The following is a 12,947-nucleotide window of genomic DNA, read 5'->3' as shown; positions in this document are numbered from 1 at the left end:
TGGAAGAAGGCTGGGACCCAGGAAAGGTGGCTAATACTACTTCATTATTCCCATCTGTAACCCAGGTATGGAGGTTGAGAATAAATCTTTGGGTTTGGTGTTCTGAAAAATGCAGGGTTCAGAGCCCAGGTCAAGGTCTGAGCAACATGAAGTCAGGGGGTCAGCCACAGAGCTGCAGGAGTCCTGGCTGGAACAGCAAGAAATTAGGGGGATTCTAGGCTTATGTTGACTTTGTATCCCAGTGTCAACATTATAGTCTGTTATGGGGATATAAATAAATGTACTTATTCATGCAGGGACATGGCTCATAATTATGAATTTAGAAAATGTAGCTCTTGTATTGATACAAACCAAAGGATTTGTGAACCAGAAGCTTCAAATGTATTTCTCATATAAGCGATTATAGAAAGAAAGTGAAAGAAATACTCTTTCCTTACCACCTGGATTTTCAGTTTTTTGTGAAGACCTCGAAGCAACAGTGATTTTTTAATAAGTATTCTCATCCAGCCAAAAAACACCATTGTAACCTCTGTGATACAGCCAGATGTTATTACCAGGAACAATGTTGGGACAGGAGGCCTTAATTCCTTTCTTCTGCCTGTACTCAACACTCTCAGGTTCATCTTGGAGGTGTTATCCACCTCTCTTTCTTAAAGCTTCTGGCCATAAAGGAGCTTATCTGGGCCTTTAGATGGGCCTCTAGATCTTAAGGTGGAGCAGAGCCAAGACAAGATTCTCTCATGTTATTTGGGGGGGGGGGCACAGGGGGATAGAGAAAGAAAAGGTGCAAATGAGCAAGGGGCAGAGAGAGAAAGGGAGAGAGAGAGAAGGAGAGAAGCGGGGCTCACCCTAAGTGGGCCTCATGTTTACCCAAAGAGGGTTTCAAGCTTACCCGGGGTGGCATTGGAGCTCACCCAATGCAGGATTTGAACTCGACATACATTTAGAAATTGGCAACTTTGTGTGTATGTGTATGTGCTTTCATTTAGCATCCCTGCCTTCAAGCTCTGGGTCAGGGCAGGTGGGAAGTAGAAAAGATGCTCATGGGTCTTTGCAATGGGGGTGTAGAGATGGCTTCAGTCTCTACTCACTCTTGGCTTCAGCTCAGGTCATGATCCCAGAGTCGTGGGATGGAGCACCACATCAGCCTCTGCACTGAGTGTGGAGCCTGTTTAAAATTCTCTCTCTTTCTCTCTGTCTGCCCCTCTCCCATTTGTACTTTCTCTCTCTTAAAAAAAAAAAAAAAAAAAAAAGTCCCTGCCTGCCCTTGAAGGTCACATCACATGGTCTTGGTTGGGGCAGGGGAGGTGGGGTAAAGGAGAGTAGAAAATGTAAGGAGGTGTATCTATTTAAAAAATTCTTTCTGGAGTGCCTGGCTGGCTCAGTCAGGGGAACATGTGATGACTCCATCTTGGGGTTGTAAATTCAAGCCCTATGTTGGGTGTAGAGACTACTAAAATCTTAAAAAAAAAAAAAAAAAAGTTCTTTACAATAACAGATAACCTAATGCTTCCTTACAGGATGATCAGGATTTAGCTTTATTTAATCCAATATTTTGTTGGCAATCACCGCAAGCCCTCAAAGACTAGCAGGAGAATGTTGGCCTAGTTTATCCAACTTGACATGTTAGAGGCGTGATAAGGCTGTTTTTCCTAGACACTGTACTTGGCTCTGTAATTAATTGATAGTGTGCACTGTGAAGAGAGGAGAAATGGATTGAAGTTAAGGAGTGAGGATTTTCTTGGTTCTGCTACTATTTGTACGATCTTTATATTCTAAGTGTGTTGTTGTATAACACATACAGTGTTATCCACTCTGCCAATCTCTTTTAATTCGTGGATTTTGACCATTCACATTTAAAGTTATTATTGATGTAATTGGGTTAATGTCATGTTTATAACTTTCCTTTCACTGTACTTGTTCTTTTTGTTTGCTTTCTCTTGTTTTGAACATTTTATATGATTCCATTTTATCTCTTCTCTTAGATTATCAATTACATTTTATATTGTTTAGCAGTTGCCCTCGAATTTGCATATACATGTACAACTAATCTAAATCCACTTTTTTTTTTAATTAACCTTCAGATAGCACCATCCTGCTTCAGATGTAGTGCCCGGTCTACTGATTAGCTCTCCAAAAGCATTCTTAGTTGGTTTCATTGTTGTGGATTTCCAGCATTTTCTTTGGATTTTTCTTAGAGTCTCTATCTCTTCACTTATATTATCCATCTGCTTGTCATGGTGTCTACTTTTTTAATAGAGCACTCAACATATTAATCAGTCATTTTAAATTCCTTGTTTGATAATTCCAACATTTGTGTCATATCTGAATCTGGTTCTGATGTTCTTCAGATTGTGGGTTTTTTTTCTTGTCTTTTAGCATGACTTGCAATTTTTTGTTAAAATTCCAGACATAATGTTATCAGGTAATTGGACCTGAGGTAAAAGGCTTTTGGTGTGAGTGAGGATTTATGTTAATCTGGCTAGGTGTTGGACTGCATTTAATGTTTTTTTGTAACTGTAGGGGCCAGAGGCTTCAGCTCCCTCTAATGTCCTTGCTTCTGCGTCCTCTACTGTTTTGGGGCTTCCCTAAGTCCTCCTCAAACAGAGTGTGTGCCTTGCTCTTTCTGCTCTTTCAACTGTAACTCAATTATATTTAATACCTGTTGATGTGGTGGCAAAGTGTGTGTGGGGAAGTATTCTATCATTTAATTTTTTAATGTTTATTCATTTTTGAGAGAGAGAGAGAGACAGAGTACGAGCGGGGGAGGGGCAGAGAGAGAGACACAGAATCTACAGCAGGCTCCACGCTCTTAGCTGTCAGCACAGAGCCCGACATGGGGCTCAAACCCATGAACTGTGAGATCATGACCTGAGCCAAAGTCAGACACTTAACCGACTGAGCCACCCAGATGCCCTGAAGCATTCTATAATTTTAATTATTAAATCCCAGTCTTTTACTGGACTTGTGTCTCTCGGGTGTGACCTTCACAGGGGATTCTTAGCATTTTTATTATTTTTGTTGCCCCTGGAATAAAGATAGGAAGGCATGGGGGTGGAGGGCAGGAACTGGGTAAATGTTCCTCTCCCATGTGGGACAAGCCTCTGGTACAGTCTTTTGCCCTAGAAAGTAGTCCTTTCTTATGGAGAATGTCTGGGCATATCTCAAAATGATCACCTTTCTCTTCCACCTGCCAGAAGCAGCAAGAGATGTTTCTTGACTCTTCACCATAAGAAACTGGTGGGGTTCCTGGAGGTAAAACCCTTGAAAATCTAGAAAAACCCCTGTGCATGCAGCCTCCAGGAGTTTCTTATTCTCAAGCCAGCCTACACTCAGCACCCAATATTTGTCAAAATTACCATCTGAGTGATCCCACCAGTTCATGGCTTCAGTAGCTTCCACTCTAGGTAAGCAGATCTTAGCTGGGAATCTCTGTATTCACCCTTGTCTCCAGATTTCAGCACACAGTTTGTCTTGCAATCTCAATTCTCTGATGAGTACAAGAAAAGGCATTACTTTTCAGGGTTTGGGTTTTTTTTTTTTTCTATTTTTTTTTGTTTTGTTTGTTTTGTTGTAAGGACAGGAGCGATAACTTCCAAGCTCTTTACACATTGGATCTGCCCAGAAGTCTAGTTTTATGATCTTGCACAAGTTAACTTCTCTGAGGCCATTTCTCCCTGTATGACATGGAGACAACAAACCTTTTAGGCCTACTTTGTGTCATTATTTACATTAAAATGCTTTATAAATGGTAAAGCACTATAGTTACATAGGGGTTATTAATACCAATTTGCCAACATCCACCACAAATTTGTGGAGCTGTCACTAGGAAATATCTATTAAGCCAGGAATAACATTTCCTAGCTCCCTTGAAATTGCCCTGTGCCAAAACGATGAAGTAGGGGGTACGTGTCCCAATTCCACAACTGGTCCATAATAATGTCCCCAGTGCTCCTCCATGCTTTTTATCCTTCTCCTAGAAGCAGAGGACAAGACCCTGGAAATGAAGGAACCATAAGATGGAAAAATCTCTGCCTACAAGAAACAGACTTGTTGGGTTGTTATGTGTGCAAGAAAAATCATTTTATTGTCTTAGGTCACTGAAATCTTGGTATTTGTTATAACAGCTAATGTTATCCTATATAATAAAAAAATTGATACCTTGATATTGGGGCTACAGTTACATAAACCTAAAATACATGAGAATAGTTTAGGGACTGCATGGCAAAAAAAAAAAAAAAAAAGACTGGAAGGATTGAGACTAGGGTCATGCTGTGGTGCAGTAATGAGTAAAACTGGCACCTGTGATATGGATGACACAGAGAAAACGGAGACTGTTCTGTCACAAAAATTGAGTGTTTACAGATTTGAGACAATAAGAAATAAGACTGTCAAAGACCTGAAGCAACGGACCATTGAGATTTGTCAGGTAAACAAAGGGACTCAGCCTTGAGGAAAATAAAGATTATGGATGTGATATTCTCATCCAAGCCTTGTTTAAGATGGCTTTAGGATAACTACTGACAGGGAGATTGTCTTGGGGGCAAGGAAGCAAAGATATAATTCCTGCTCTCCATACCTTCCCTGATCCTCCCCATGTACCTGCCACTTCCACCAGACGGTCCCCACTTACCTGGGGGGCCTGTGCAGCCCTGTTCAAGAACTTCCCACAGCTCTGCTCTTTTGAGAGCCTACTATTCCAGGTTCAGTTCTGGAACCCCACAATCCTGGTGCAGGGCTTGGAAAATATACCTTGAACACTTAAACTTCATCCTAGGTGGCAAGGCTTGCTTCCTCTCACGCAGCTGCCATCTTTATTATTCCCCTGTTCTAATCCAGGTTTCTGCTGTGTCCTGCTTCTGAAGATTCCGGCTGAACAGGCCATGCTGGGGTTTAGAGGGGGGAAGCAGGGTGTGGTTAGGGTGAGGTGTCAAATGTGGGGGATGGGAGACCAACATCCCCCGGAATGTGCTGGGACCCCTCCCTGGTCTGAGGCTCTTCCTCTGAGGAACCTCTGAGTTACAGGCTGAGTCCCTTACATGTGGTAATCTGCCGGATTTCTGTGCAGTTAGCCACCATGAAAATCAAATTTCATCTCAACTCTAGACACATCACTATAATGGTTTTCAGGGCTAAGACCAATAAAACTACAAAGTGTGAGGAGAGAAATCCAATAAGAGAAAGTAATTGAAGATAAAAGCCTATTAAGTCAACCTACTATGATTAAATTTTTAAATTTAGGAATTGCCCTCCCTGTTTTAAGACCACTTCTGGGAGGCACAGTGGCTTCTTGTTTAACTCCAGGCTTAATGTTACTGCTGTGTTCTCGCCTAGACGTTTCCCAGGGGCTGCCTTCTGGCCGCCCCCCCCCCCCCCCCCCCCGTCTCTGCTCCCAGGGCGGTGGTGGCACCCCTCCGGCCTTCCCCTGCCCATGGCCCCACCCTACAAGCATCCAGGCCTGCCCAGCCCTGCCCCACATGGGCAACTGACCCCACCCCGCCCGCGGCAGTAGTGACTGGCAGAAGAGGACCTGGCTGATTGGGACTTCTGAGGAAGGAGGTCCCAAGCAAGAGCTGGGCGCTGCCGGGAAAGACGCAACCAGGTTTGCCCCAGGATGCTTCTGTAAAGCCCTCTCTGAGCAGCAGTGTAGGGAAAAACTCCTTCAGGAGACAGGGGCATGGGCACCTGCTCTAGGCCTGGAAGGGGAGGCAGTGGGCTCTGGAGGTGAGAGGAAGTCAGATGGCCTTAGTGGGGTGGGAGAGTGAGGACTGCAGGGTCAGTAGCCCCGGAGGGTAGGGATGGTTGTGGGAATGCAGGTTTTGGATATACTGTGAAATGCCCAGGAGATGCTGTGGTAATGGTCTCCACCTGTTTGGCAAAATATGTTAGGAAAATGAACCAAATGCTAGAGAAAAATGACCTAAATCTAAATGCCAGAAGTGGGGGATGGCACCTAGGCGTCCAACCTTTTGTTTAAGAAAGAAAACGTTATCTTTTTAAATTAGGACTAACTTTAAGGCCTTAAATTCACATACATTACTATTCACACTATAACGTTTCAAATAGAAAAGAGGTAATCAGCTCATTAGGTATCAAATGACTTTAACAAGACTTTGCTAAAACTTTACAGAAAAATAACTGTTACACCCTTTGTGTTTCAGTTGAGGATGAAAGGCTACCACACTGCCTGTCATCAATGTTGCCAATGGTCACACTTTAGCCATGCTTCCCTTCCACAGTCCTGTCCCTAGCAGCCATCTAAGCAGGCCTGAGCTGCCTATCACTGTCACCAGGTCTCAAGGACCATGTGTGGCCATGGAGCACCTCCTCTGGAACCGCAGCACATGTTAGATTTGGCACATATTTTTTATTTTCTTTTACTTTCACATTTACAAACTCAGGAAGCCATTTTGAGAGAGGGAAGGTTGAGGCTGCCTGGAAGAAAAGCAGGGTTCATGGGCACTGTGCAGAGTCGGGCACTTAGGACTTTTCACAGGGAAACTATCCTGAATCTCAAGAGCCCTCATTGTCAGTTGACATCTGAAATAGTAGCTGTGGCTTGCTCCTCCGTGCCTGGAAGATGCGTTACTGGAGGCTGCCTTGGCCCAGGATTTTATTGCTGGTGAACTTGAGTATCCAACTTACAGTTCAGGATGATGGCATTATCAGAAATGGGTCCAGTGGTGAGCATTTTGCAGAGATGAAAGGAAACAGCAATATGTAAACTGCACTGATTCTGCAGTGCTGGCAAGTTTCCCACACTTGCCTCTGGTCCCGGAGGGGGGCCCTAGAGATGGGTGTTGTCCATCGGGATGGGACAAAGAGGATGGACATGCTCAAATCCACAGCAGCTGGAGTGCCAAAACCTAAGCAGCTCTCCCTTCCCCCATGCTATGTGCCCTATAAGGCCCCCAGAGATGTTCCCTTTCTCAGATGGAAAGAATGTATAGTCCCCTCACTTTCCAAAGTTGTATCTCTTGGGCTGAGTGAGACAAGTGTTTGGCAGGCAGTTCAGAAATATGGACTAGAAGTACATAGGCACAGATCTTGGAAAGATGAACTGCTGAAAAGTACCTCTGGGTCACCTCTGAATTTCACAGGAACAAGAGTCATGGAAAAATGGTTTGCCTGTGATTATAGCAGCACTAGGACGAAAGCCAGAGGTGTAATTTTATTACTCAGATTTGATCCTGTATCAGCCCCATGTGACTTTTGCGGACCATTAGCTTCTCCCTCTCTCCTAAAAGTGCTGGGTGCTAGTCTTGCAACCCTCCAGTGACAGGCGGGACCCCACCCTTCAGGGACCTGTGTATCTACCTCTTCCACAACTGAAGGAAATGGAAATGACTCCTACACCATGTAATTTTTCTTCCCAGACTGTCAGACTACAAATGTTTAGTCCCTTTCCCCTTCTGAGGAGAGCGAAGGCCTTATGGCATTGACAGGGGAGAGGACCGAGGGGAAAGCTGCCAGGGCCCTCAGTGCACCTTATGTCCAAACTAAGTCATAACGGTCAGGGTCCAGCTTCATCGGCCGAGGCATGCACAGGTCCATGGGGGACTGCGGCGTCTCCAGTAGGAATGGAATGGAGGACGTATCATTTCTGTGCCCACATCTCCCACCTGGTTAGCCTCTGGTCTAACAAAGATGTGAATTCACAGTTCTACACATTAGTTTAGCAAAAAGTCTGGTTTCTGATACCCAAAGAGCTTAAAGTCCCCTTCAAAACGTGCATACAGGCGCCGGATGTCTCGTTTGCTGATGCCCAGAAAGTAACGCTCCACCTTGGTTCTGTTATACACGGTAATGCCCGGAGGGATGGTGGGGTAAGATACCAGGTGGTCTATGCCGGCTTCTTTTAAGATGTATGGGGCATCATCCTCCAGGGTCTCGTGGTGACCGATCACACTGTACTTTATCTCACAGGGTGCACACAGTTCAACGTACGTCACCCAGTGAATGATGTGGTCCCCAAACTGAAGGTCCAGCCATCTGTGGTTTGGATCACCCAGGTAACGTACAAAATCTTCAAACTGGATGCCCCTGGTCTCTGTCCGGTTCCTCCTATATTTCCTAATGATGCCAGGGGCAATCTCATGCCTGTACCAAGGCTCAAAGCGGGGATTGTGAACAAACTTATCCTTAAATGCAGAAATCAGCCTTTCGAAGGGATCTCTTACGATAAAAAACTTGAAGTAGGTTTTCAAGCTAAGGAAGGAAATGAAGATAAACAAGCAGTTAGGCCAATGCTGTTGACAGTAACCAGGGCGAGGTGGGAAAGGGGAGGGTCAATGCTGCAGCTGCTGCCACCATGTCTAGAACGCACTCCTGTGAGGAGCAAGTGACATGCATTTCTGAATCCACTCAGCCACCTTTGGAAGCAGATCTTGCTACTGACCCATCTTACAGTGAGGAAGTGGGGGCTCAGAAACCATAACTGTCCCAGGCCACAGGACTCCTCACCTGAGAAGGTTACTGTGAAGACATCTATTTATCTGAATAGATATTTGAATATTCCAAAACTTCAAGGACATTTAAAAGTCTTGTTGGGCAGAGAACTGACAAGGCCAGGAACCCTGAGTGAGACAGGAATAGCAGAGGCCAGAGAAAGTTACGTTAGGGTCCATCTGTATAGAGTCAATTCACAACTGCCAGGGGAAGGACAGCCAGAGCAGGGGACAGGTAAGAGAAGTGGGGAACACGGCTGCAGGCTCCAGCTGGCAGGAAGGCGGCCCAGGGGAGCTGCCAATAGTGACGGGGGTGGTGCAGTGGTGGCAGCATGATGGGCCTGTAATGGTGCGGATGGAGCAATGACAGCATCGGCCACTGATGTAATTACGGTGCTTACTCCATGCCGGAAACTGCGCTCAGTGCTCTGCACACTTGAACTCCTCTTTTCTCACAAAAGCTCCCATGAGATCAGTGCTTAGGTGGATAGCAAGACACCCTTACCCAGGAGGCTCTCTGATCTGGCATTTAACACCTGCATTCTACAGGTTTTGTACAAACTGGGAAGACCAAACAATGCCAGAAGCAATGAAAATCAAGTGGCTGAAAAGTAAGGGAGGTCAGAGTTCATTTGGTGCCCTGACATTTATTTGCTGCTTACACATTCTGATTCCTTTTAAGCTTTGTTTTATGGGGTCATTTCTTGGCTAATGAAAAGAAATTAAAAAAATTTTTTTTGTAATGTTTATTTACTTTTGAGAGAGAGAGCAAGCACAAGTGGGGGAGAGAGAGAGAGAAAGAGAGAGGGAGACACAGCATCCAAAGTAGGCTCCAGGCTCGAACTCCCGAACCATGAGATCATGACCTGAGCTGAAGTTGGACGTTTAACTGACGGAGCCACCCAGGTGCCCCTAAAAAGAAATTTTCAATTCACTAGCTAAGTGATTTTTAAAATGTCCATCCTTGCTGTGGTCAGTGATGTCTGTCTCTCTCTGCCTATGTCAGGTCCATCCCCCACCCCTCTCCTTAGGGCAGCTACGACAGAAGCAGGTGTAATACCTTTGGAAGAAAATGAAAAACTAAGTGGGAATCCCTGTAATGCAAATCCCTTTCCTGTGACATAAAGGTTCTATTAAGTAAGGAATCCATAAAATTTAACAGGACTGAAGCAGAACACAGACAACTACTCTTTCTACTAAGAAAATTGTGTAACCTTTGTTTTAATGGACCGCAGGAAGGTAAGAGTGGAGAAAACACTGTGAAATTCTCATAAAGGTTTGTGACTTTAAATGCACTGAACCCTGAGCATATGCTCAGTGGCCTCTCACCCAAGTAAACCAAAAGCCCCCAGTAGTCCTCAGAGCAGTTTGATACACATGGTAAGGAGGGAACTGGGCCTTGGATTTTACAAAAATCCCCCTCCCCTTAGGAACCTCTCCTACCGCTTCTGAATTTCTGCATCACTGAAGGAAGAGAGACGAGGGAGGCCATTCTTCTCGTGGTCATGAACCACATTTTCAGGGATCTCCTCAATGGAAGGAAAGGCCCCTGGTAAGGAAACAAGGGAGTACAGGTTGGCCACCTCAGTGCTACCTGTAAAGGAGGATGCTTGGTTTCTTAACTTGGGCCCCATGTTCCCCACAAGTCCATCCCCTAAATCTCAGTTTACGTCTTTGAATTCCAACTGCTGTGCCAAGAGGAGAGAGTGAAGAAAAGCTTCTGGTAATCCATAAGCCAATAGATGAGTTGGGGGTGGGGGGGATAAGGGGAGGGACACTGCCAATACCTACTCCTGGCAGCACACCTAAATTAGGTTAAATCTGACATTTAAAAAAGATCCCTGTATGCATACAGAATTCCTAAAACAAGCAGTACTCATTCTACTCTGAAACTGGGGGGGAAAAGCCAGAGGAGTGGCACTGTGAAACATACTGGTGCCTGAGGCCCTGTCGGGGGCCGGGGTTGGGGGGAGCCCATTACTCCCAATGGGCTTGGCTCTCCCAGTCCCACATCCCCAGGCCTAAGGTGGTTCCTAGGCAACCTCACCATGTCCCAGACTGGCAAGTGGCAAAGCTGACTGGTGCTAGGAAAACCTGGCCACTGTTGTGGGAGCAGTGTGATATATCTGAAGCAAGGGACAAGGAGGACAAGGAGGGTTTAAGAAGGCAGAGCAGGAACCTTGAGTACACTCCGTCCTCAGCCTGGTGGACTGAGTAGGTTTTTCATTCTTTTCTCTATTTAGCCAAATGGAAACAAAATGTCATTATCCATGAAGGTTCCAGCCAGGCCTCTGCAAACCTTCCATCCTTATTTGTGTTAATCCTCTTGTGTTGGAGTCCATCAGGGAAGGATCTGTCGGGCCATCTAGGCAGTGGCCACTGCCTTGTCTGTTTGACTTATACCTTCTCCAGATATGTAAGTGCCAGTCCAGAACTCTGCACAAAGTGCTTTGGATGACCATAAAATGAGCAAGATGAACGTCTGCTCTTGAGGGGACAATGAAAGAACCAGCTCTGAGGATGTGTGCCGGGACCTGCTCAAGTACTTGTCCCCAGGCAGGTGTCTCCAGGGACCACTGAAGACAGCCACCGGAACCATCCTCTATCTTATGGCCTGGCATACCTGCCCCCATTTTTATCCTGCCCTTGTAAATTGGTGTTTACTTCTTTAGAGTCTGATGCTTTGCACTGTGCTGGCAGATTTGTGAGACGTTTGTGTAATTATTGTTTTAAATTTGATTTGTAACCTCAATCTTTGATGTCAAAAATCAAACATTCTGTCGACTCAAGAAGCACATTAATCAAACACTATAAAATGAAGCAAGTGTCTCCCTTTTCTCCCCCAAACAACCATGAAAAGGCCAAATGACCAACAACTCTGAGGACAGCAGGAGATGTGGGCTAGAGGACAGAGACCCCAGGGCCACCTCCCACAGTGCTCTGAGGGCTGATTCCTGGTCCTGGAATTATTTCCTTTTGAAGCTGAATTTAACAGAGCCCATATTTATCTTGGACCTACTCAAGGTAATTGGAGTTTAGGCAAACATGATAGCTGAAAAGAGTAGTGAGTAATCAAAACCTGTAATGTATGAGGTCACTTTTCAATGATCTAATTTGTTTCCAAATAAAGATCCGATTTCCTGAAGCAAGTCAATTGAATCCTCTGACTATGGAAGCTCAGTGTAAAATGGAGATGCTTTCTTTCTACCCAAGCGGCACAGAACACCTCATCTGTGGGTGAAGGGGGCAGCCCTCCCAGGCATGGGTGCAGGCCCTCCCACTACAGAGGGACAGCTGGGAGGGCAGTGAGTGTGGAGCCTCGACTTACCAGGACAGAACTAGCAACAGCTGAGAAGCAAGGCAACGTATCTGAAGAGAAGAAAAGGGGTCAACCTGGGGGTAGGCAGGCTGCCTGAGACAGGGATTCCGCTGTGGAAAGTGAGGAGATTCTGGCCGTAGGCAGGGCCCTTTGAAAACCTCAGTATCTAAAACTTTTAAACCACCAACTTTTAAAGTACAACTTCAACAGGGAAAACAACAGAGAACTGACTACAAGGTTACCAGCCCCTCCAGGACAACTGTCCCTTCCCTTAGCTCCTTCCTGCAGTCCTCCTCCGTCTCCCCTGCCCAGGCCACAGTGCCCCTCCCCAGCCAAACCCTGCTGTCCACTGACCACACACATCCACCAGGCGCTGCACGCACCGTTTAACACGATCAGCACCTTCTTCCACTGGGTGTTGCCCACTTTAGGAGTCTGGCAGAAAAGAATCTTGTGCTTGTCACAGACAAATATCCGGTCCAGGACAAACTTGGATACTGCAGTGTGTGAGAGATTCTTCAGGGCTTCATCCCTGCAGACATTTCTGATGAGTTCCAGGCGCTCCATATAGACCAGGGGTTGAACAAGCCGGCTATCTGAAAGCACTTTCCCGGTCGGCTGCAAGTAACAAGGAGGCAAAAGAGGCACAAGGGCCTTGTTAATAGAAAATAGAAGCCACCGGGGAGGCCCTGCCCCCTGACCTCATAGGAAGAGCAGAGCTCTGTAGATACCATTCACTTTCACGGGATTCAGGCTACGTGGATGTGCCAGACCAAAGCTCAGCAGAGACATGAAGTTGCTTCTTCCTCCTCAGCTTGGACAGACTTAGGAGGCAGCAGTGGGTGAGCCACCGACACTTAGCTGATGGCAGGCACTGTGGCCCATAGCTTCTTGGACACGCAGGGTACTTTGCATTCAGGGATCTTAGTGAAGGCCAGTTTCTGCCCCCTTCCTGCTCCCTAGCACTTCCTTCCACTCAATTCTGAGTGTACATATGTGAACTGTACCTAAGGACCAGTCATCAACACACGTGCTGGCTATTTTGAAGACCCTCTGGTATACTGGTAAAAGTTTAATTAAAATTCATGATTAAATTATTAACTAAATTAACTCATTCAGTGTGTTTTAAAAATGCAAAAGCCATTACTCCACCTCCTCCGTGACAAGCACGCGGTTAAGCT

General features: G+C 45.7%; 1 protein-coding gene across 3 annotated transcripts in view; it reads right to left on the bottom strand.

The window, feature by feature from the left end:
• Positions 1-6,347: 6,347 nt before the first annotated feature.
• CHST10 (carbohydrate sulfotransferase 10) overlaps positions 6,348-12,947 on the bottom strand; it is a 30,577-nt gene continuing 23,977 nt past the window's right edge. For all 3 annotated transcript variants that reach the window (XM_043603150.1, XM_043603151.1, XM_043603152.1), the window contains 3 exons: positions 12,150-12,384; positions 9,891-9,996; positions 6,348-8,208 (listed from right to left, as the gene is read on the bottom strand). In XM_043603150.1, coding sequence (XP_043459085.1) covers positions 7,671-8,208; positions 9,891-9,996; positions 12,150-12,384 — 879 coding nt within the window. In that variant the 3' untranslated portion in view covers positions 6,348-7,670. The remainder of the gene's footprint in view (positions 8,209-9,890; positions 9,997-12,149; positions 12,385-12,947) is intronic.

This window comes from Prionailurus bengalensis, chromosome A3, assembly GCF_016509475.1.
Source record: "Prionailurus bengalensis isolate Pbe53 chromosome A3, Fcat_Pben_1.1_paternal_pri, whole genome shotgun sequence".
Lineage (NCBI taxonomy): Eukaryota > Metazoa > Chordata > Mammalia > Carnivora > Felidae > Prionailurus > Prionailurus bengalensis.
Note: the sequence above shows the minus strand (reverse complement) of the source record. Positions and strands in the feature narration are given on the sequence as shown.